Genomic DNA, 26,131 nt, shown 5'->3' on the forward strand with positions numbered 1-26,131 from the left:
AAAGGTCCTTACCGAATGGATATGTTTGATAGGTGGGAACTAGTGATAAAAGATCGAACCATGAAAGCAGCACAAAAGCATAATGAATTGCTCGCTGCCGAAGTTAAGGCCCGGAAAGAAAAGGAAGAAATGTTACTAGCGTTACAAAAGACTAAGACCGAGCCAGACCCAGAAAATAGGCGAAAGAAATCAGATAAAAAGGATCCCCTTTACCCAATTATTCACTCCCCACCTCCTTATCAACTCACACCTCCTCCTCCCCTTCCAAATGCCCCATCGGCACCTCTAGCAGCCGATGATCCACCCGGAGCAGACTTTTATGACCAACAGTTTCACTGTGACCTGTCTTCTTATTCAGACCCGGATGACAAGACCAAGGCACCCGGTATGGAAATACTTTGTAATATTGAACCCCAGACACATGTTTCACTTCATTACCCGATTTCTAGCCATACTAGATGCCAAACATTGCAATCACAGTTAAGCCCCCAATTGGGATGCAGCTTCATTCCACCAAAGCAGCAGAATCCCAGACCAGAATTTTCTTGCCTTTTAATACAAGTCCCCAACCCCAGGCACAACCCCAATCAGCCCGCAGGAGCTAACAATCCCACCACTGTCATGATACATCACAATTGGGACATCCAGGAACTGAAAGATGTGGTGTCCGAACTACCTGACCCTAAGGGAGTCTGTGGCTTAAAATTTGTGGAATCGCTTCAGCAGCTGGATGATATGTATAAGCCAGATGCTGCTGAATGGACACTGGTCCAAACCACGCTGCTGTTCCCCCTCTTGTTTCAGGACTAAGAAGTGACATTCAAAACAAAGTCTGCACATCCTGCATTGGCTGGGAGAGCACTACTTTTAAGGAAGTAAAATGCCATGCAGAGCATGCTGAGAGACAGTCTAAGCAAAAAGAATCTGATACACAGACTATGCTGCTTGCAGTACAACTACAATACTACACAGGGGGAACGGGCAGGGGCAGAGGATTCCAAGGCCATGGACATGATAACTTTCCTGGAGGACGAGGGCGTGGAAGGGGACAGGGGTTCCCGTCTTCCAACCTTAACAATCCCTTCACTCAGATTCCCAACACCAGCGTCATATGCCTACTACGGCTGCGTTGAACTTGGACATTTCAGACGCGACTATCCAAACAAGCGCCCACCACCACCACCACCACCTCCTCTCCCCGAGCCTAATGACATTAGGTGGTCCTAGGAAATAGCAGGGACCCCCAGCCATTTCTTCGTTTCCTGTGCTTACCCGTCACGCTGACACAGATCCTTTATTTACTTTGATAGTAAATGACAAGGAAAATGTCTTCCTTGTGGACACGGGAGCCACACGCTCCACTTTATCACTGTTGGAGGTCCCTGCCTCAAAAGACACTGTGAAGGTTCTCACTGCTTCAGGACAACCACACACTCTACTAGTTTCAAAGCCTCTGCAAGTGCAACTCAACACCGACAGCTCTCCAAAATTGGATCCAGATATCATAATTATGATCTGCTACATATAACTCCAGCTCACTAAAAAATTTGAATCAATATCTTAAATAACAGTTGAACAAAGAATCTTGGGCTGAGGGCCCTTTGACCTAGTCCAAAAGAGAGGAAGAAATATCTTGAGACTACAACTAAGTGCAATGTAACATTTGGTACTTAGATAAACAAGTCTAAAACGCCTTGACAATTACTATCTGGGTGCGTTTGGGTGGATGGAAAATATGTTATGCAAACCAGCTGATGCTAAGAAAATATATATATCTGCAAGTATAAGAGTTCTTTGTGTTGACAATATGAATGCATTAAGATTGTTAGGGTATGTGATGAAGGAAAGTTAAAGGTTAGCGCCTGGGCGTAGAGAATAGCCGCAAGCTAAGTGGAAGAGGTGGATGCAGGATGTGTCAGCCCTTAGGAAGATGCACTCTGTCTTAGTTAACAAAAAAAAAAGAAGTTACTCCACCAGTGAGGGAGGGCTACCTGTAAAGCTGCAACCATAAGATAAGCTTTGTGGTAAGTGTGTACAGATAAAAAAAAGGATATAAAACCGACTGTAAAGGTGGGGGGGAGGAAGAGCTGTGATTAGAAACTGTAAATGACAAGCTGACAGGGTCTGCACAGATTTCTCTGTTCACCAAGAAAAGAAAGAATAAAAAGAATTCTGCTTGTTTGAATCGATGTGTGCCTGCTGTTGTCTTGAACCGTCGTCCACACTATATTCCTCTCCAACTGTCTTTTAGCCTCCCTGATATCCTTCTTAATGGTTGCCCTCATGTTCTCATACGCTCTACGATTCACTTTGCAGTAATTAGTCTTATATGCCTTATAAAACAGTTTTTTCCTTTGCAACTTCTTTTTTAAATCTTTATTAATCCACTGTGGAGTTTTTAAAATTTTCTATTTATTCCAAGTTTAGGTAAGTATCTGTCCTGCATTACATTTAACACATTTTTAAATGTGTTACACTGCTCCTCGACTGTCTCCACACTTAAAAGCTTATCCCAGTGTATCCTACTTAGATTTTGTCGAATCCGGTCAAAATTTGCCCTACCAAAGTTCCACTTAACAACTTTAGTCTCTGCATTTGCACTCTTACAAAATACTGAGATCTATACTGTATTATATTATGGTCACTTGACCCTAGTGGTTCAATCACCTCTACACCCTCAATTCTATCCTGATTATTACAGAATACTAAATCCAGACAGGCTTCACCCCGTGTTGGCGCTTTAACATGCTGTGTTAAAAACCAGTCACTGATTACTTCTAAAAACTCCTGCTCTTGTGCTCCTCCATCTGAAAGGTTATCCCAGTTAATATTTGGATAATTAAAGTCCCCCATGACTATAATATCTCCCTGTAAACTTGCCTTTTTGATATTACTAATTACTAAAAAGATGTGTGTTGAAATTACTGTCTGAATTGGGTGGTCTATAACACACTCCTAAAAATAAGACCTCTTTCTCTAATATGTTCCAGGCAAAGCCACATGTCCTCACTAAGATGGGGCTCATCATCCAACTGAAGAGGCTTACACTTAAATCCTGTTTGGCATAAACAGCAACTCCACCTCCTTTTCTGTTCTGTCTATCTTCCCTAAAAAATGTGTATCACCATCTTTGTTATTTAGCCAGGTTTCCATTATTGCTATAATATCATAATTATGCTCTGCTACATATAACTCCAGCTCACTCACCTTATTTTTGATACTTCTAGCATTAAGGCAAGCTATTTTTAATGTGTTACTCTTTCTACATTTAAATGCTTGCTTAGAATTTACATCACTATGCATTTTTTTCTACACCGTTGTTTGCTCCTCCATGTACAGATCTAAACCTGGCCTGTCCTAAACTCCCTGCCTCGCCATTCCCTAGTTTAAACAATCCTCGACTAGCCTACACATATGCCTCCCCAATACATTGGTGCCCCTCCAGTTCAGAATGCTTGTTACTGAAGGAGTTAAACATGTTCTGTTTAGGCAAACATAGATCAAGAAATGATATATGATTGATGTTTTTATAATGATGAAAGCAATTAGTAGAAAGGATACAGACTGTTACTTTAAAATGAGATCAATAAGGACACAGGGGCAGAGCTGGAAGTTTGCTAAGGGTACATTTTGCACAAATATTAAGAACATTTTTTCTTCACACAGGAAAGCATAGACACACAAGATAAATTACCAAGTAGTGTGGTAAAGTAGGACTTTGTGGACCTTAAAAATTCAACTTACTGTTATTTTGCAAAAAGTAGGTGTTTAGGATCGGCAAGCTTTGTTGGACTAAATAGCCCATTCTCTTAAATGTTTATCTAATATTACAGAAGATTAAACCAAGGAGGAGAATGTGAAAAAGCATCAGAGCAAGGATTAAATTAGAGTAACAGGCTGAATGAGACGCCGCTAGGGAGTAGTAGCACCATTTATAAGTATGGGAGTGTGGGAGTGCAGTGGGCCTTAGCCTTTTAATCAGGATTGACTGCGCTTCAGTGTTTGCATGGACAGAATACTTTACAGTGAGTCCCTGGAAGTAAGTCAAGGGTGGAGTATAAATCGCTACTCCTTGTATGACCACATGGTCTAAGAGTAGAAGGGAGGTCCCAATAAGGAATACATTAGAAAATTCTTCTTTTAAGAATCAAGCGTCCCTTATTTTTGATACATGAGTAGTAATACAAATAGCCATACAAACAGTAATTTCTGCAAGCTCAATAAGGAAAAATAGTAATGAAGTTCTCAGAAATAGACTTGGTCCTTTAGCCTTAAACGTCAAGGTGGAACTAAAGAATTTAGGTGTAATCATGGACTCTGCCCTAAACATTAAATTGCACATTAACCAGGAACATTTCAAAAGTTAGACTACCTATAACATTACAAGATGCTGAAAAATTAGTTCATGCTTTTGTTTTTAGTCATCTAGATCTTGGACTGGCACCAGTCCATGAAAACTTTTTGCTGATCCACAGGATGTATTTTAAGATAGTCATTCCCAACAGCTGGTCCGCAAAAAGCAGGCAAGGCATGTCATCACAATAACCTAATAAATGAATTATTTAAGAAAACCAATACATCTGGAGGCTCGAAACTAGTGGTTACCCATGTCTTTCAGAATTGGTTTTTAAAAATTCTCTTAATAGTATTTAAAGCTCTAAATCATTGTTTTTTGATGAGTGCAGATTAAACAGGGATAAATATCACACAGTGCTATTAATCGCTTAGACAACCCATTCGCCTATCCAACGCAGGCCACCTGAAGCCCATTGCCAGCAACCCAGTGGTTGAGAAATACTGCTCTCAATGATCTTGCTACTTCCTATGTTTTGGAGTGCCCGCCCACCTACATTTCCAGTTTCTAATAGTGGTCTAAGAGTTATGTATACAAGAAGTGGTGAAGCAGCCATTTGCTGTTATGCACCAAAATTGTAGAATATTTTACCAATAGAGATACGCCATAGATCATTTTAAAAAATTCCTAAAAACCCACTTTTTTAAATTGGCTTTTTCATAGCTGCATTTTAGTTCTGCTTCCAATAGATTATACATGCACGGAATTATCATATTCATTATGGGTTTGTAATCATTATTAACATTTATTTTTCTCTGTTTTCTTTTCTGTTTTTTCTGTTGTTGGCATTTTGTGCCACCACCACTTGATCAAAGTACTAGTAGCCGCTGACTGTGATGTTGGAACACAAGTGGATACTCCAGCTATTGATGAGACCCACTGCATTAAATCTTCTAGGATGAAGTTCAAAAACAATAAGGAATGACTTAACCACACTTATGTTCATTAGAACACCCATTAGGGGCACATCCCAGTCTTTTGGTTGGAATCCCTGCAGATTTTGTGTTTTTTTTCTACAGCATTTTGAGTTTCTAAAAAAGGTTTATGCCCTCCCCAGCCATCTGACCACAGCATTGAACTTATTGTTAGACATTTACTAACCAACATAGGTATCACTTTAGATTGTGTCCCTAATTATGCAGTACTCACCATGTAATTACCTGCATAATTACAGTGTGACTAAGTGTTATTACCTTGTACTTACTATGTAATACAGTGAAACGCTATAATCAAGTACTCAATTGCAATTGTTATTCCACAATTTTTATGTATGGAATAAAAATTTTAATTGAGTACTTAACCACTGCATTACATTGTATTACACAGTAAATACAAGGTAATAACATTGTGTAACTCTGTAATTATACAGTTAATTACATGGTAAGGTACAGTGTAATTAGGGACAACTAATCTAAAATGAAACTCAAATCTACATATAAGATTTATATATATATATAAATCAATTAAAATTAATTCAAAAGAATTTAATTAGCAGAAAATTTGGTTCACTAATTAAGAAAAGGGTTAGAAGGAAAACCTGCAACCACTGTGGCCCACCAGGACTGGAGCTGGAGACCCCTGGTCTAAGTAGTACTTCAGAGGGTGTAGTAACACAGTTTGCTCCAACTCTGAAGAGGGTTTTTAAGTAATCAACAGAACTTGGAACAGCTGTGTAAATTGTTTGTTTCAACTTGCAAGGCTTATATTACTTTAATTGCTGCAGAACATCTGTAGGTTTAAACCTATTAGTTGTTCCCTGAAGAAGGCCCATTAGACTTATATAAACAAAAGACCTGTGTGTGTATGGATGATGCATGCACTTTAAAATTTTTTCGGAGCTTGTATGAACCTCACTTCTCACTAGGAAAGAACTGTGTGCAGCAAATGCCGCTGTGCGACAATGACATTGTGTTAATAACACAGACGAAGACATACCATGTCGAAAGGAAGCAAACACCATGGCTCAACAAAGTGCAAGTGAAATACCTCAGCAATGGAGGGCAAGGCTTAAAGTTTTAACTAAAAACATTGTCTACCTGGAGGTATCGTCTCGAGACAAAGATTAATAGACCTCATATGCCAGTGATACGGCTAAGGTATGGTATCGCCAGTGTCTTCTTACGAAAGCCAGTGGGGCAAAAAACACAGGTGAGTCCACTTCCTCTGCACTGGGTCATTCTTAAGAGTTAGCTGACACCTCTCAACCTTCACGAATATTGTAAAACTGCTAGGGAGTCTTCGGGTTGTTTTTTGTCCAGAAGACCACACACAGCTAGTTTGTAATATTCTGATATTTTTTTTTTCAGTTTTTGCTAACCTACACTTTAAATTTAAACCTTTGGAAGTTTACTGCTAACCTTTTCACCACTTTAGGCCATTCATCGCATTGATTACATTAAATCTGAAGAAAGACTGAGGTGTTCTAAAACTTTTGACTGGAAGTGTAAGGATGTATTGCTTTATTCTTATATATTATATTTGGTTTGTCATTTATTCATTCTCATTTGTATCTATTTATAATTTGTTTTTCTTTTCTTGTTATTTTTTTGTTAACTTATAAAGGGTTTTGAGCTGCACCCTTTGCATGAATCTTGCTATAGAAATAAATGTTGCCATTGTTGTTCTTAAGGGCTGTTGCGTGATGGACTTCATCTGGAAGACTGTCAGTCAGCAGAACCGCTGCTGCTTCTTGGTGACTACATTGCATTTTGTTCAGAGGGCAATCCTGACTTATACTCAGTTGTGCTAACAAGCATTTTAGCTTGATCATCGCTTCAGGTTTCTGAACAGATTATGTCACTGATAATTGCCGTAATACATCAAAACAAAGAGAGTAAAACAACTCTCACAAATGACGACACTGAATACCTGAACATACAACGTGCATTGTCATGTGGCTTTGTAAAAAAACGAGACAAAACAAATGATTTTTTTTTCACTTTTTCTTAGTCGTGTCTGTTTTTTAAAAGCTCAAAGAGTAAAGGGTCTGCTAAGTGCGGATAGCCACCTGTACTTTCCCACACTACAGCCTCAAAGGAATTTTACAGGAAGCTTAGTGGGAAGGCAGAAAAAAATATTTTTACCATATGCAGTATCACAAATATCATATTTTAAACTAATTTAAATACAATTTACAGTCATGGCATGTGTTTATAACATATAAATTCTAAAATACTCACTTGAACAACAGAAAATGTAGAAAAAAACTTGCTTATTTATTTTGGCAGAACAGGAGGTGTGAAAAGCATTTGCAAAGCAATTATAATGTAATTAAAAAAAATCATAAATTAATCAAGTATGGGAGCTGAAAACAACTCTCTAATTTGTACACTACCTGCTGTATGAAATTAATTCTTACAGTTTGGTAGTGCTGTTTACAATGAACTCCAGAACGTGTTTCCATGTGCATATGCCACAACATTTACTATTTTTTTTTATTTTGCAAAGAAAAAAAAAGTTTTATGCATGAGGAAAATAGCATGTGTGATTATGTCATAACAGTTATGTAGTCTGGCTTGATCAAGTTATCCGATGAAGCTGCCTAATAATTAAACACCTAAAAGTGCATTGAATGCTCAGGTTTTTAATACTAAGGGTGTGTAAGGCAGCAAAAACTGTTTTGTCACAGAAACGCTGACTTGAAGTTTCACTATCAACTGTTCCACACAACAGCCATCCATCCATTTTATGAACTTGCTTTCCTGTCATGGCAAACACATTACACCAGAACGTTAACCTTCACTTCAGGGTGGCTAGTCACCGTGATGGCTCCATGCAGTGACAACCATTGTGGCAAAACTGAAGCTGAGCCCTCTGATGCCCTTTACCAGTCCATCCTCACCTGACCAAAAGAATGAGATGAAAAACACAAGTGGCTAAAATGATGAGGGATGCTGGGCTCATTCTCTGTGTCAGGATGAGAACCTCAGGAATGAAAGGGGACCTCCAAGTTGATCTACTGCTCCCCCAGGCTGGGAGGCCAGCCAGCTAGGGTATATAGGATGGTACCTGGGTGCCTACCACTTGGGGAAAGGGCAGAGGGGTCAGGCATGGCCCACTGGGAGAAAAACACCACACCTTGGTAAGATTATATTTCTCAACTGGCCTGGCAATTTCCCAGGAGGATGTGGAAGATGTTGCTTAGAATAGGGGAGCCTGGTCTGTTACCGCCAATATCCTCACAAGGAAAGGTGGATTGAAAGGGATGTGAATTTTTCTCCATTACAAGTTTTTATGGAGTTTGTGTCACAAAACTAGTGAAAGTGAGGCCTGGAAATATTTAGAGTTACATAATCTCCTTCATCAACACACAGGGTAGTACAATTCATTCTTTCATTTACCACATTTTACAAACTTGTTAATTCCAGTACTGGGACATGGGGAATGGAAACTATTTCAGCATCATTGACTGCAAGGCAGGAACAGATGAGAGACAGGATGCCTTTCCAAAGCAACAGACACCCCCATGTTTCCTCAGACCTGTTCCATTCAGCCTCATCCATTAATCTGGAACCAGTCCTCACCTGAATCGCTTACCTTTTTGTCAGAAAAATGTATGTGTTATTAATATTATAGACGTGTTATACTGCATGTAAATACGGATGAGAGACAATTTCCTATTAATCAATGACATTTGACATGAATGCAAAAAGAAATACTAATAAGAAATTATGAGTGTTACGAGTTGTGCTAGAAAAATACAGTGAAGATAATTTCCAATGAAAGAAGAAATCTTCCTTTAACCAAGCTGAGTAATGCCTTGTCTGGAGAATAATAAGAGATGGTAAAGGCATTGTCTGAGAAAGAGCAGGTCCCATACTTCAACAAAATGCCAAAAGATTTTTTAAAATATTAGAACTTCAGAAGAAACCTCTGACAAAAAGTGGTGAGAGAGAACAGCAGAATTGTGAAAATGTAAATCATTTGGCCCAAATAATTTGAATGTAATTCAGTTTCAGATTACAACATAAATGGGCCCAGCAGGCTATAAATCGCATGTTTGTTCAAGTAATCTATTGATTTATATGTTGATTTTACTGGTTTAAAAGCAGCTACTATTGGTTTGCATAGGTACAACACTGGCTTACAGTATTGGTCTGTGCATGAACTATATTGCTTTGTGTTCACATATTTTTGGTTTACACGTGGACATTACTGGTTCACGTTGAAATATTTTCGATGTGTTCACAAATAATATTTTGTTTCATGTTTAATTTGGCATTTTGAACTTGCTCTGCATGTGTATGGAGCCAAGGTTCTTTTTTTTAAACTTTCCGAATTCCACTGCTTTCATAAGCTGTAATCTGCTCTGCATGTGTATGGCGCTTGGGTTTTTGAACGTCTTTATGAAGTGCTACCGTGTGTTTTACTCTTTGTCTTTTATTTCTGATCCCGTTTGGACCTGCAAGGTTTTCAATTCCACTTGTTCCGGGCTGATTATATTACTTTCCTTGCCTAGGTCACCGTCCCACGGGAACATGTCAGTATGACGTGACTTGACCGTGTCGCGGGAAGTGAAAGTGTCTCTGGAGCGTCTCTCTTCAGAAGATCATGTCTCGTCGCAAGATTTCTTTTATAATGGAGAGACAATAATGTTTTTCTTTACTGGATTTTGTATGTGTGTATTGCATTGCTTTTGATTACACACAAGCCTGGGTCTTGTACAGGTTTTATGCATGTATGTAAGCATTTTGTATGAGAAATCTGTTGGTGGATGATAGACGAGATAAAAAAAAAAAAACTACTTATATGGAATACCAGAGTAAATAAAGGAAAATAATTCATGCGTGCAGAGAGTGTACACAACAACAGTCAATTTAACCAAAGTCCCGGGGGATGTGAGGAAAAGGAAGTAAGTAACTGCTATGACACACAATATGGTTAGTAAAATAATACAATTTTAATTAAGAAAGAAAAAGCATAATATTCTCTAAGAGCAATACTCTCACAAATATTTTACTGATGATAATTAGTCCTGTATCTGGTAGTTTAAAACCTCTAGTATACTGTAACTGATTGGTAATACTAATAACAATAAATCTACAGGATTTTATATGCACAGTAGTATAGTAGTACTTTTCAATCATCATGTCCATGGTGCTCCATTCAGAACATTGCAAAGCTTTGTAGGGCACTTCTTGACATAAATATCATGTATGGCTAGGAATGCGTTATCTCTGTAATGTAGTGTGCTATCTTAACAGCATAACAAAAGGCTCCATGAGGAGTAGTGGAAAATCTACCATGTAGGTAACGTATCAGGCCATGAAACAGCCACACAGGTCAATCTGGACAGTGCATCAGTCAACACTGGAACGCACCCTTCAGGTCATCTGTTTCCTGGGGACCTAAGGATGGTGACATGCAGGGCACATGAGGTATTTTAAGGTAATGCTTCCTTGATTTCTGGAGGGTGCAGGGGAAAAATTCCTTGGATTGTGACCTGACTGGAGAACTTGCTGTTTAAGTTTGTGGAAGGTACACATTGCTTTTCCTTATACATTTTACAAGCCAACAATTTAGGAATATTTCATTTGTACCAAAATGGGGTTAAGCCATATGACTTATACTGAAAACGCTTCTTAACCTAAATGATAGTACTACAGGACCCTGTTTGATTTTCATTAATGAGAACCTCAAGCAACTTGAAATGGCTTGCTTACAACATTTTACCTTGTCAGTGAGAATCTTTGTAGTGAGGCGTTAAGCAAAATGACATCTTTGTAATCTTTCTAGTTAGCCAATAAAAGGTGCTATTTTGCTTGACTTCTCACTACATCCATAATGGCTAACATGGTACAACACCCTGGTACTACTAACTAATCTTTTAAAGTCAAAAATCACATCCTTCCTTTTTACTATTAGTAAGTGGAAGGCCACAGTTCAAGCACCACCATGTTAACTTCCTTACCGCATTTCTGAAGGTAAACTCTTTTTATCAGCAAATATTGACTTTCATTGGGAGGCCCATACCAACGAAAATATGTGAACCTGCGGTCTCAGGGATTTAAGCTGAACTTCTTAAAGCAGCGGTTCCCAACCTTTTCTATGCCCCACACTCCTAGAAAATGTTTGCTTTACACTCACAGCCCCTACCAAAGTAATATCACATTTGAAGGTGAAGAAGTCTTATTTTGAATTTTTGAACCACAAATTGAACCACATAGCCTACAGTTCTGTCCGTGAACAAATTGAACTCAAAAAGAATAAGCTTTTAACTCATTACATAAAACGTAAATATAAATTGAGCAATTTAAATATATAAATCTCAATAATTTCGTAAATAAGTGCCTTGTGAAGCTTAGATAGTCGATTGATGATCCAGGGGTTGGGGTATCCCATGACGCATCAAGCACCACAAGTAAATAACACATGATTACTGATGGAGGGGTTTGGGGGATTGGAAGCTGCTATAAATATAAATAAGCCGCTTCAGTCGCCACATTCAAATCTCGCCTAAAAACGCACTTCTTCACATTGGCTTTTAATTCTTAACCTGTTTCATTTTCCACTTGCCTTTTGCTATTTTCTCTATTTTATTTGGTCTCCTGACCTGTTTTTAGTATCTCTGTTTTAATTCTCTCTTAATGTTTGTTTTTAATATTTTGCTTTTAGTCCTGCTTGTTGTAACTGTACAGCGCTTCGGTCAGTTTTAATGCTGTGTTGTTAAGCTCTCAACAAATAAATATGGTATGGTATGGTATGGTATAAAGTAACAGATGCAGACATGCCGCTAAGCAATGAAACACAGTCGATGAGCTTTGTGCCCGATAACATCTGCACACTGCAGTTCAAAAACAGATCACGGTTAGAACTGCTGCGCTACTGCCAGGATCGCAAGCAGCCAGTGTTACATTCAACTCAGTCCCCCTTGTCCACCCCTGGCAAAAATGTGAACCAAACCTCAAAATCAGTGACATTTAATGATCAAAGCTTGCACAGAAATCAATACCAGAACTCGCCCTTCTCTATGGATCATTGCAAGGTCCAAATTTCATTCTCTGAAAAAAGATTATTCACCTTTATGAATGTTCCACCTGAAGCAAGAAACCTACAACAATTCACATTTGTGCAGGTGATTCCCAGGTGGCAATTGCATGTGCAACACTTGATTCTTTTCATATCATAGAACAGGAACACTAACTATTAAATGACATTCAAATGACAGAACACTGCAAGACACCGATTGCATCACGGTAAAGTCTGACAATGTCTGGTGAATCGCAATGCATCCTTCCTTTTCATCAATTCCCCTGAAATGCCATCTTGCACCCCAGGTTGGAAATCATTGCTGTAAAGGATGCTATTTATGAAGTCAAAACTGTTTTTTCACAATTATGTTATTCATTCATTTACCCAAGAATCTTGAATTGTTAAGGGAAGCTTTATTTATAATTACAAAAAAAAACAGAATTTCCCCCTAGCAAATTAGAAATGTAGCCTTTGGGGAAGCAGACAAAATGAAAAACAAAGGACTTAAAACTTAATGTATATATGTCCCTTTGTGAAAATATAAATTAGACTTCAAAAACTCTAAGCTTATCCCTTAAGTAGAACTTACCAAGTTGTATTTAATTGTTACACTATAAATGATTCCAGTGTATATCTTTAATCAGTGTAGGCAATAATAGACCAGCCACCATAGTGAGCCCAACTAATCAAACTGGAAAGAAAAATAACTGGTCCGTGAATCTTTAAAAACCAAATAACATCTTCTTTATGATATGTTTAGTCATCAAGAAAAAGAATGTGCAGAAAAATGAATGGGCTGTGGTTATCCACACAGACAGGAAATTATTATGAATAGTTTGTATGCCACAGTAACAGCTGCTAGCTGACAGATCTCAGAACCACCAAGCAAGGCATTATCATCTACCAAAGTAAGTGCTATGAGAATGTTTTCATAGAAATAATTGGAATGTAATTAAAAATCAAGACACATTCAAAGCTCCAGAGTCCTGGATTCTGATCCTAGTCTAGCCACGGCTTTTGCATTTACCGTATTTCTGTGAATTTTCTTCAATTTCTTGATAGCAGACACCAAGTTGCTCTCTCATATTGGGGACATTTATTATACCATACATTATATTACTTTCAAGTCTTCTTAATCTCATTAAAAGTCACATGGGGTTGGAGCCCCAGGCAGCATGGGACACATGAAAGGACACAGCTCTGGACAAGTCACCATTTCATCACACCCACAAAGGCTAATTTAAAATCATCAGTTAACTGAACCTGCACTTGTTTTGGAATGTGGGCAGCAAACTGGAGTAGCCAAAGGAAAACCCACACAAACATGGGAAAAGCATGCAAACTTTGGGTTTTGAGTCTACAACACTGAAGCAGCAGCACTAATAAACTGTACAGCAGTGCCACCTAGGAACAATTTAGTGACCCAAACCACATGCGATCCATTTTTATTATATAGAATGGTGAGTCGAAACCTTATACATGAGGTCGCAACTCATAGTTTAAGAAACTCTACTCTAAATGACCACACTGGGGTAAATCATGCAGACATGGTTAGAACATGCTTCTTGGGCATAATAAATAATAAAACACCAAAGTCTGTGTGTCCAGTCCCTCTGAGCAATCTGATTGGTCTGTTTAGCTTTGGTGTCATTGGTCAGTTTGGCTTTGGTGGTGCAAAGAAAGAGAAAGTGTGAGTGTGAGACACACAAAGAGCAGAAATGGCATGGGAGACATGCGGAGAGTCACCTTCCAAGATGGCAATTATAAAGGCAGACAGGATGCAAGAATACCACCTTGAAATAATGACAGATGTGAAGCAGGCTTTACGGGAATGCACAAGAAAGGGGGAATGCCGGTGAACAAATGTTAACACACACAAACATGCAAATACAGAGGAAAGTAACTGAAATTGCACATGGGCCAAAAGTTTGAAAATATTTTAATATTATTCTATTACCTGTCTTAGATAGATAGATGAAAAATATTGTATATAATAAATAGATAGATAGATAGATAGATAGATGAATAATATAGTATATAATAAATATATATATATATATATATATATATATATGTATATATATATATATATATATAGATAGATAGATATCATTCAACCACAACATTAAAGCCCCTTGCCTAATATTGTGTAGGTCCCCCTTGTTCCACCAAAACAGTTCTGACCCACTGAGTCATGGACTCCACATGACATCTGAAGATGTCCTGTGGTATCTGGCCCAAGACTTTAGTAGCAGATCCTTTAAATCCTGTAAGTTGTGAGGTTGGTCCTCCGTGGATTGGACTTGTTTTTTGACTCATCCCATTGTGGAGGCCAGGTCAACACCCTGAACCCTTTATCAAGTTCCTCAAACTGTTCCTGCACAACGTTTTTCAGTGTGGCAGGGCCCTTATCCCACAGAAAGAGGCAACTTCTATCGGGGAGTATCATTGACATGAAGGGGTGTACGTGGTCTGTCACAATCTTTAGGTAGGTGGTAAATTTCAAAGTAATATCCACATGAATGCCAGGACCCAAGGTATCACAACAGAGTATCACTTTGCCTCTGCCGGTTTGCCTTCTTCCCATGGTAAATCCTGCTCCCATCTATTCCCTAAGTATTTATTTGTCACCAGGAGGAAGCATGGCTAGTTATTTATAACAGTCGATGCCCAAACAATTGTGGATCTAATGTTTTCATTAGCTGTTCCATTTACTTCTGTGTACACCAATCATACTATTCTTCAGACCTGCTCCAATATAGGACCCCTTGGAGCTGAAGCCTAACCCAGCAGAACTGGACTCAAGGCAGAAGCCAGTCCTGGATGTGTCACCAGTTAATTGCAAGGCACACTCACTCACTTACACAAAGCCACTTTCGAGTCACCATTCAGCTCAGTTTGCAGTAAACACAATTAGCTTTCTAAAGAGCACTAATAAAATCCTTTACTACTGTAAAAACTAAAGAGTGTGCTGTAATGTGTGCTTGAGAATACAGAGGACTTTTTGTTTCTTTCCTTCAGCAGAATGTCATTGGCACCAATGTGTATATGCAAGCTACTAAACTGATAGAGTGTTTACTTTTGGCACGCACCACAGGTGTAATTTGACAGAAGTGTTGCTTCATGCGAGGGTATGTGGAAAATGTTGTTTAACAGTGAAAAAAATCCATGACATGAGCCGTGTGTAACAGAGAATCTCCACAGCTGTAGCCACCATTATACCATATACAATTGGCAAGACATGTAGTGAAATATAGTGTCATTTTGATGTCTGCTGAGCTGTGAACAACGCACACTGTGGAACATAATAAGTGTAGGGAAAAATTTCTTTTTGTCACATTTTACTAGAATATATTAAATGACACCTATTGGTTTGCTTAATGCTGTGAAGTGGTCCCATTTACTAATGGAGAGTTTTTGTTTACAGCTTTGTTAAAATGATAATGCTAATTATGGCAAAGAATTGAAATATTGATAAAATACACTAGACTAAGTCAGCACTACTGCAGTGAGAGGCAGGCCTTCACTTTACGAGTGTCTGCATCAACTTTATTGAAAGAATTTGCCTTGCACTCCGGGGAGTGTGTGTGTTTATACCACTGTACCCGTTGTACTCAAAAATCAGCTATTATTGTTGATTTCTATTTACTGTTGTGACGATGCGGGTTTGGCTCCACGCTCCCATTGCTATTCGGGAGCCCTTCAACCCAACACCGGCGGTAATGTCACCGATGAGCTAGACAGTTGAGGCAATTACAATTGAGCAAGGGGATGGTAAAGATGTGCAAAGTGCTTTTATTTAAAATATCCAACAAAAACAAAGTGTTCAAATAAAGTGCAGTGCTTCAAAGTCCAATAAATAATTCAATAAAAGAAAACGTGGAGGTTTAAAAACAATAAATAGAACAATCCTATTAAAACTAGGTTAAAATGTTCAACAGGAAGCAGTCTTTAAAATCATGCCATGCCCAGTGCTTCTTTTCAACTAATGTTAGCGTCTCACCTGCTTCTCCCATACGGGCCCTTCAACAGGTGAGACGCTCTCTCTACAGCTGCCCCTTTTTCCATTCACTAACTCAGGTCTGGAGACCTCCCGATCCTGGCTTCGGTCTGGCACTCATCCCAGACCTGAGACTTGGACTCCTTGGTCTCCAGGACGCCCATACCAAGGACTGCAGCTCCAAGCCTTGCGACTCCTGCTGCCTTTCCGGCCTTCCGCAGCCAGTCGCCTTTCCCTGGTCACTCCCGCTACCTGCTCGCTCAGCAGTTGTGACTTCAACTCCAACGCCTGGGTGTCGGCCTAACACCCAGCTTCCTCGCAGCTGCCCACGAGCTCTCGTTCGCTCGCTCACCTATACGCTCTGTGTGTCTCTCTCTCTAGCACTGACTTGCTTCCTCGCTCCCTGTAACCTCCGTTCTCTTTTTCTTTTTGTCGTTCTCTCCTCCTCCCAACCGACTCGCGCTTCTTTTTATATTGCGAGGGGCCATAGCAGCTACAGCATATTAGCCACGGGAACAATCACAGATGTAGGCAGTCCCTCACCTGTGCAGTAGGTGAGAAACTCCCACACTGCAGATCACCCCGTGGCTTGCTATGGCCCAACGCCCCCTCACTAAGCCGCGAATGCGGTGATTATTTATTTAAAAATGGCCTTTGCTGAACAAGCTGTGGACCCATAACACCACAACTGTATTCTTTTTTTATTTAATCAATAAAAAGTTGATTACAAAAAAAAACTTTATGGTAATCATACTCACTGGTGTAGTGCAAAATTCACGTGGCCTCCCACATTAATGAAAGTGAGGGCCCCTCTCTGAATAAAAAGCATTTACAATGGAATCCTGATTTAACATTCCTATATTTAGAATTTTCACACATTTCACATTTTTAGATGTTGTTGTTTAACATAAAACACTATTATCTGGAGAAGCACAAGTCTTCTAAGGCTACATTCACATGACAGCTAAAAGTGGCTGCTGTTTTTTTACATTTTTTGACTGCTCAAGGTAATTTTGCAACTGATCTGAATTTCATTTGAGTACAGATGTCCACCTTGAATGAGCCCCAGATGCACGTAATGAATAAGGCAATTCTCTCTTATTCTGGGGCTGACTGCTGTTCTAGTTTACGTTGTTTCAATCTATTCATTTGCAAGCTCGTAATTTCAAAAAAGAGAAACAGGAAACAAAAGATCAGAGCTGCTGGTTTATGCACATTTATTACTGCCAGTGTTCTGTACATAAAAACAAGAGGCCCAAAGGACTGGTGAAAGCGCGGTGGGACAGATTTGGTTGCAGAACAGTCATTATGAGAGCTTATCTTTCATACAAAACCTTCCTAAGGAAGCAAAAAAAACTCAAATTACCCCAAACTTTCAATTGTGTCCTCACTGTTTAAAATCATACACACTGTGGCCCTAACATCTCTTTACTCCTTTTGAGACCTACACTGTCATAGACATAGACATGCATAGTAAACCCTGGAACAGAAATGATTTACCTTGGAAGAGTTTAAACAGATATTTGTCCGTTTCTGTAATTTCAAGCGACTCATCTTGTTCAAGATTAAATTTTCTCATCTTTTCCTCTTCATAGAATTTTTTCAGATGTTTAAGGGCATCAGACATTCGGATGGTGTCGTTTAGTTGGAGAGTCTCATTGTATTTGCGGAGATGCTCAGCACAAACACGCTCCTTTTGATTTTCTTCTTTAGCAGCTAAAAAGGAATAAAACAGTATTTTACTGAAAAGATCAGCAACAGTTTCAAGATTAGACAAAAAAAAAATTGTCACAGTGTTTAGATATATCATTAATTTGGTGAGAATGATGAACAGAATTTCATTATTTATATTAACAAATTAATTTAACTGTTCCTCTGCCTGCAATTAGTAACAAGTATTTTGATGTTTTAGCATTTTTATTGACTATTCCACTCTATATTTTGTTTTAATGACTATGAAGTATTCTTTCTGCTTGGACATTTTTATTGCATAACAAAACACAATCAAAATTTTCAGTTGGGGTGGTTGACCCTGAGTGATAGTGTCAAAGTGAAAGCATAATTCTCCTTCTCTGGGTAAATAATTAATGTATAAAACAAAGATGACATTCCCTTTCTGTTAATATTTGAAAATTGCATCTTTGACAGACAGGGTGGCATGGTAGCATGGCGGTAGCGCTGCTGCCTCACAATAAAGAGGCCTGGGTTCGCATCCTGGATCCTTCCTCCCTAGAGTTTGCATGTTCTCCCTTTGTCTGTGTTTGTTTCCTCCCACAGTCTAAGACATGCATGTTAGGTGCATTAGTGATATTAAATTGGCCTTAGTGTGTGTGTTTGTCCTGTGATGGACTGGCGCCCGGTCCTTGGTTTATTCCTCCCTTGCACTCTGTTCTAGCTGCGTAACCCTGTTCAGGGCTAAGCGGGTTAGAAAATGACAGACTATAATTTACTCTCCAGTGGTGTTATTTAAATAGTTTAAAACAATCCTACACATGCTTGTTTGAAATTTTTCCCCTTTCCCCATTTTTACCCTTCTGGGGACAGCTATAAGAAGGCTAGGACCACTGGTAAAGAATTATATTTCAAAAATATCATTATAGTCATGATGAGCAACCTCAAAATAGCATAAAACAGCACTCCACATGCCTATATTACCGATTCCCATTTTTTTAGAATTTTGTAACGAGGAGTAACTTTGACCCCTTGTATTCCATTAGGGTGCAAACCCCTGGCGTTGGTTCAAGTTGAGGTCCTTCGGATCATTTCTGCTGAAGACACCTATTGGTTTGCTTTTTATCATTTTTTAGCTAACCTAACAATTTGGACTACATGGCCTTGGCTATTTTGTCAGATATCTTGTGTTGATAGGTTAAATTTCAGTTTACACAGAATCTGGTCCAAAAATAGCCTAAAATTGTTGGGTCCAGACAGCAAAATATTGGGGGAAAATCTAAAAGCTTGCTGTCTTTCATAACTACACATGAAGAAGAGTTGAATATCATACAGTATGTGGGGGGCTTCTTCTACTGGTGAGCAATGTTCCCTCTAAGGAGTAGCATATAGTGAGCAAAAAACATTGTTTATGAGCGACATTTTGTTTAAGCCAAAAATTTATGACCACCAATTTTCGCGATAAGTACGAGCGACGCCATCGGAATGAGCGATCGTGCGGGAAGTATGAGCGACGCTCTGAATTTGTGTGAACATTGCTGGTGAGTCAGGAAGCACCGGACAAAACAAAAACTTGAAGTGTTTTCAAAGTGTTTGTAACAAATTCTTATGAACACACACAAAAAAACCACAGGATGATTATGTGGAGAATTATATTGCAGAGCAGACCTTAATGACCTTTTTCTGTATTTCCTTTTTTTACCGTAATGTTTATGTTAAATAACACATAATGGATGTGTCCAAACAAAACCAAAAATCTGCACAGCCACTTTATAGTTAGATAGATAGATAGATAGATAGATAGATACTTTATTAACCCATTAATGCCTTGTGTTCCATTATTGGAATGACAGTCAGGTAATTTTATACGTTATGTATAATGTAAGAAGTTGATTTGCCTAGTGTTCCAATTTTGGAACGCCACATAACTCAACAATGGAATGTAATAATTTTTTTTTCTCTTCAAATTCTTGCTCCTTTTATTTTTCTACACAACATATGTGAATTTCATGCGCAAACTCCTTAGGCATAAATGGGTTAATCCCAAGGGGAAATTCACATTAGTAGTAAAAAGTGTCCAGGGAATGATTCCACATAAAAGAAAGTGATAGGAGTGATCAGTAAGATAGAGAAAAAGGTAGAAAAATAAAGTCATACACAGAGCTGCTGGAAAGGCTGCCACACGTGGTGGCGCCTGAGCCATTATCACACCTTAATAACGGCAAGCTTAGCTCATATACCTGAAACCTTTGAAATTGACTTTTTCTATGATAGTCAATGGCCATCATGCATCAGCACTGCCAGTTTCAGAAGTTATGAATATTGTAATGTGCACAGCTTTTCAGTATCTTCACTTGTACCGTGTACTATGAAATTCCACCATAAGGATACAAGACATCGGACAAAACAGTGGAGGCCATTCAGTCCAGCAAAGTCGTTAGGTTAGCTAATACTGTAACTACTTATCTCGTAACTATCAAGTTTTTAGTGTGTATTTCCTTTGGTTAAAACAGTTACCTTTGTGCTGTTAGTTTGAACTGAGGATTCCCTACTGCAAAAGTTTACAGTTTTGTTGCTTTTCTTTCCTTTAAAGAAACAGTGACAGATTATGTTCTGTAACAATTCCATTATGATTATCTTACCAGTCTTTTTTATTGACAAACATGTTACAATTTTCATATTTTTTTCAGTATTTAATGATTCAGCTGTTTAAATGTACTTAGTTAGATATTACAGCTGGTGTCCTTGGAAGCTTTATTTCCATTACATCTCCTAACACTTCATGGCTCTGAAATGCACCCACGCATGTTTGCTGTTAGTAGAGCTGATTATTTTTTCTTTCTTTCTTTCATGGAAGGAAAAGAGGCAATTTCAATTCACACCTACAGCTCTTTGACAGAGAGTTTTGAGAGGGGGGCACAGATGATATGTCTTTTTAAGGTATACAACATTTCACGGTCTGGGTTATGGTTTTCTGTCACTGCCAGTAATGTGTCCATTTTTTTGGTACAAATAACTCAAAACTGGGTAGCAAGTGACACCCACAGTAAGCTGCAGCCCCCTATTCTCGTCAGCTTCATGAAACACTGGATTCTGCAGATGGGTGCACTACTTTGTAAAGAGGATGCATTCACTTTCAGTGTTCATTTGTAAGCACAGTTATCGTGGTCCAAGTAGTCATACTGTATTGTCAAACACCTACAGGGCCATTACGAGGATTCAGAATACTAACCCAGTTTTCAGCATGGAATATTTCAGAAGACACGTGCTTGACAGAGAAGTTTGAAACAGCCAGGAATAAACTTTTTTGTCAGTTTTAAAATGGCACTGTGTAAATAGACCAAATTAAATGTATGCAGTGTAAATGCAGCATCTTGCCTCATTATTTAAAAAAAAAAAATCAATGTCTAATTTAATTAGTACAAAATTGATGGAGGCAGAATCAGGCACACCACAGAAGGAGGTGCAATAAGAACAGGAAAAAATATAGCCTGGAAATTGCTGCATTTCAACAGAAAAAAAAATCAGCTTACTTGAATTATGTTTGTTGCTTAATTATTCCTAATAAGATGAACTTTAAGAATGTCTTTCTTGATTACTGTTTCACATGTTTTTCAAAAAGGTGCAATGTTGAAAATAAAAATTCAATCCAAAAAATGCAACTGTTTTTCTAAGCATATGCTAAAGTGTAAATTGGCCAAAATTGCACCCATTATTGCTAGATAATTATTCCAATATACAGTTACAGTACAGTGGGCTAGAGTCATACTAGAATAGGGCCATTAATACCCAGCATGCACAGAGGTAAGAATTCCACTGACAGTAACAGGGATGCATGCCAGCACCAATCATTACACTTAATTGCATAGACTGTTAACTGTATATTACTTTTTTAGACTTTCCATCAATCTGATGAAACAAAAAACGGGATCACAAGACGATTATAATAAAAGACAAAACCAGATTTCTTAAAAAAATGAAGACAACAAAGTGTGCAGACACAATCTGGACTTGTAAACACAGTAAGTCAGAAACATACAAAACCATATGTACAGTATATACACACCAGTCAGCCACAACATTCAAACCACCGACAGGTGAAGTGAATAACATCGATCACCTCGCCACAATAGCACTTGTCAAGTGGTGGGATATTTAGGACAAGAAATGTACAGTTGGTTCTTGAAGGTGATGTGTTGGAAGCAGGAAAAATGTGCAAGCGTAAGGATCAGAGTGACTTTGACAAAGGCCAAATTGTGACAGCTAAACAACTGGGTCACAGCATTTCCAAAATGGCAGATTGGTGGGGTATTCCCAGTATGCAGTGGTTAGCCCCTACAAAAAGTGGTCCAAAGAAGGAAAACTGGTGAACATCTGACAGGGCCATGGGGGCCCAAGGCTCACTCATGCTTGTGTGGAGTGAAGGTTAGCCCGTCTGGTTCAATTCCACAGAAGAGTGACTGTAGCACAAACCCTAGACAAACTTATTGCTGGCCATGACAGGAAGATGTGACAGCACACCGTGCATCACAGCTTGCTGTGTATGTGACTGCAAAGCCACAGACCAGTCACAGTGCTCATGCTAACCACAACCAAAAGCACCTACAATAGGCACATGACCATCAGAACTGGACCATGGAAGCAAAGGAAAATGAAAGATGGCCTGGTCTGATGAATCACATTTTCTTTTAGATCATGTGGAAAGTCAGGTGCTTATGTGTCCTTTACTTAGGGAATAGATGGCAGCAGGATTTACTATGGGAAGAAGGCATGCCAGCAGAGGCAATGTGATACTCTGGGCAATGTTCTGCTGGGGTACCTTGGGTTCTGGCATTCATGTGGATATTACTTTGACATGTACCACCTACCTAAAGATTGTGACCGACCACGTACACCCCTTCATGGCAATGATACTCCCCAATAGCAGTTGCCTCTTTCTGTGGGATAAGGGCCCTGCCACACTGCAAACGTTGTGCAGGAATGGTTTCAGGAACGTGATAAAGAGTTCAAGGTGTTGACTTGGCCTCCAAAATGGGATAAGTTAAAAAAAAAAATCTAATCCATGAAGGACCAACCTCACAACTTACAGGATTTAAAGGATCTGCTACTAAAGTCTTGGGCCAGATACCACAGGACAACTTCAGATGTCTTGCAGAGTCCATGACTCAGTGGGTCAGAACTGTTTTAGTGGAATAAGAGGGGCCTACACAATATTAGCAAGGGGTTTTAATGTTATATCTTTGTCTATCTATCTATCTATCTATCTATCTATCTATCTATCTATCTATCTATCTATCTATCTATCTATCTATCTATCTAAATTGACTTATATATACACTGTGAAGTGCTTTAAATGTCACATTAATTGTATTATTTCTAAAAGTCTTTAAAGAAAAAGAAAATATGTTTGCATAAATATCCCACCCTATATTTTGTACAGACAACTTTTACTATCATTCAACAAATGAGAGACTGAATAAAGCATAAGTACTACATGTAAGATTTACAAATATTTGTGCAAAAAGAGTTAGCCTGCTGTTTCATAACCATGTTTAATGGTGGAGGATCTCCATTCCAGAATGTCAGCAGCTTCCCATAGATAATGAGGAGTGTAATCGTCTGTTATATGGAACACATTCTCTAGTTCTCCTTTTTAAAATGGGTATCTACAGTATGCAACAGTTTGGCAGTCCTGGACACGTCCCTTCACATAAAACATGGAAGAGGAAAGTTAAGTTGACATCTCCATAGTGTCAGGTAAATTACTTTCAACGTTTTTCGATGGGTCTCTATTTCTCCTACAGCCTAACCACCATTGAGTTATGTAATCACTGTAGTGAACTCTTCTTTAGAGAAGTGAATTCTTCTGCCATTCCCAGCCGAGTGTATCCACAAGGTTTTCAAATGTATTGCTATTAGTGCACTTTTTAAACATTACTCCTTACCACATATTTTTTCCCACTTTACTATATGCCCTTTTATTATGTCATCCTTACTTCTCCTTGACCTTTCAATCTATTTATAGAAATTGATATATTCACATATACAAACTTTCTCATTTCCAAAGTAAAAAGAATATTATTTGTTTACGTTTTCTTTTTTGGTCAACTTTTTAAAATGATTATTTCCTATTATTTTGGACAAACCTTTTTTCTCAATCTGAACAACCCATTGTTCATAATTCTGTGTTCCAGGATCAGATGAAGGACACATATTACAGTAGTTATGAATGTCCTGCATAATTCTTTTAATTACATCTCCAAATGGATCCTAAAAAAAGAATAAAAGTTATTTATGGTGTACAGCATGCTAAATGAATAGAGGAAAAACAGAATTCAATATGAGATTAAATACAGAAGCTTTAAAGCAAAAATTAAACATGTCCTATTGCACTGCACATGCACAAGAAACCTCTGTATACATTACTTACTTATTAAAATGCTCGCAAACTTTAAGACTTTACACAATAAAACTAAAAACCCTGCAAAACTAAATTAATGTCAGCCCTATAGATTTGATTGCTTAGAATCTCTTTATCCATTAATATACTTTTGGTTTTATATTGGTAGCAAGAAAAGGTGCTTGTAGATTTCAAATGAGTACTTTAGAAATACAGTTGGTCAGTACACCTTTTCTGAGATGTATACTAAATCCCACATATAAAACACATGGAATCTGATTAAAGGTTAATTTTATACAAACATTGGAAAAGTTTTGTTCACTCGGAACATCACAGACATTTGAATTAAGCCAGAAAAATCAGTTTTGGATAGAAGAGCTTTGTGAACCTTCAAGTTTCCATTTGAGAATAGGTGAGTAGGAATGGACAAATGATACTGCCTGAATGTCACAATTATTATGTTTTTGTATTAAAACAAAAAATTCTTTATGTAGAGGAATATTTTCTAATACTTTATGCTAAACATACTGTATCTGTGCTCAACTTTTGTCAATACGCTCATGTTTTCAATAAGCAACTTAATTTACAGTAAAGGTTGACATCTACTTTACTTATTTGACTAACCTTTGTGTACGTCTTCCAATCTTATTATTTACTTGTGTGTCCAAAGTTATTACATAAGATTTCACCTTTGTTTTAGCAGGAAAATCATTTGACACAGATTACATTTCTAAAGACAGCAGCTTATTAGTTCAGTCCCTTCAATCTTCAATTAGCCTTTTAGATTTGTCCTGCAGAACTGACAGCCTACCTTTACCTACTGAATGTCACAGATTTTAGTATGGGCAATGACAATTTAATTCAAAGCTTCTCTAGCTACGTGCTTATCTGTTCACCCAGGAACATCTCCTTTTGTTCACCAAGCAATCTGTACATTGTATAAGAGTCTCCATCTCTGGTGAATGCCTGATCTTCATCTGCTTAACAAGTGAGAGCCTCTACTATAACACGGGCACAGAGTTGGTCAGTTTGGGTTTCCAGCTACTGGTTGCAGCTTCTAAGGTATGACACTCACCATTAACTTTGTTTTTATTGTTTAAAGAGAAATGTTCTTTTGATTTAAATTAGATTTTTTAATCAGCAAATAGACCAGCTATTGTTTTCAGCACATATGCAAAATCCAACCAATTCAATCTAGTCAGTCCGAAACTACAATGTTTATATATACTATATAGATTACATCTATATATAAAAATATGTAGATTATATACTGTCATCTTTTTGTGCTCATAGGTTCACCGGAGATGCTGATTGTGCCCTTTTTCTGTTGCCTGTATTTCAATTTGTGATACTGTAGCTTTTAATTAAGACCCTTTTCCATAAACTCTTTGTATCTCCATATGTTTCTTACTATGTGGGGAAAATCATCAGTGAAGTGTGCAGATATCTGCCAGTTAAGGGGTCTTAACACTCCCTTCACTCTGCATGTTTCGGGGGCGACTAACGTGTTATTGAGACATGCATGAACAAATAATAGACTTATCTTAGCTTATTATGCCCAGAGGGGACTGGGCAGTCTCATGGTCTGGAATCCCTGCAGATTTAATTTTTTTCTCCAGCCGTCTGGGTTTTTTTTTTGTTTTTTCTGTCCACCCTGGCCATCGGACCTTACTCTTATTCTATGTTAATTAATGTTGACTTATTTTATTTTCTTACTGTGTCTTTTATTTTTCAA

General features: G+C 38.2%; 1 protein-coding gene across 3 annotated transcripts in view; it reads right to left on the bottom strand.

Moving 5' to 3' along the window:
* ifih1 (interferon induced with helicase C domain 1) overlaps positions 1–26,131 on the bottom strand; it is a 164,021-nt gene that overhangs the window by 15,819 nt on the left and 122,071 nt on the right. For all 3 annotated transcript variants that reach the window (XM_039757499.1, XM_039757498.1, XM_039757497.1), the window contains 2 exons: positions 24,143–24,266; positions 17,826–18,041 (listed from right to left, as the gene is read on the bottom strand). In XM_039757499.1, coding sequence (XP_039613433.1) covers positions 17,826–18,041; positions 24,143–24,266 — 340 coding nt within the window. The remainder of the gene's footprint in view (positions 1–17,825; positions 18,042–24,142; positions 24,267–26,131) is intronic.

This window comes from Polypterus senegalus, chromosome 6 (assembly GCF_016835505.1).
Source record: "Polypterus senegalus isolate Bchr_013 chromosome 6, ASM1683550v1, whole genome shotgun sequence".
Lineage (NCBI taxonomy): Eukaryota > Metazoa > Chordata > Cladistia > Polypteriformes > Polypteridae > Polypterus > Polypterus senegalus.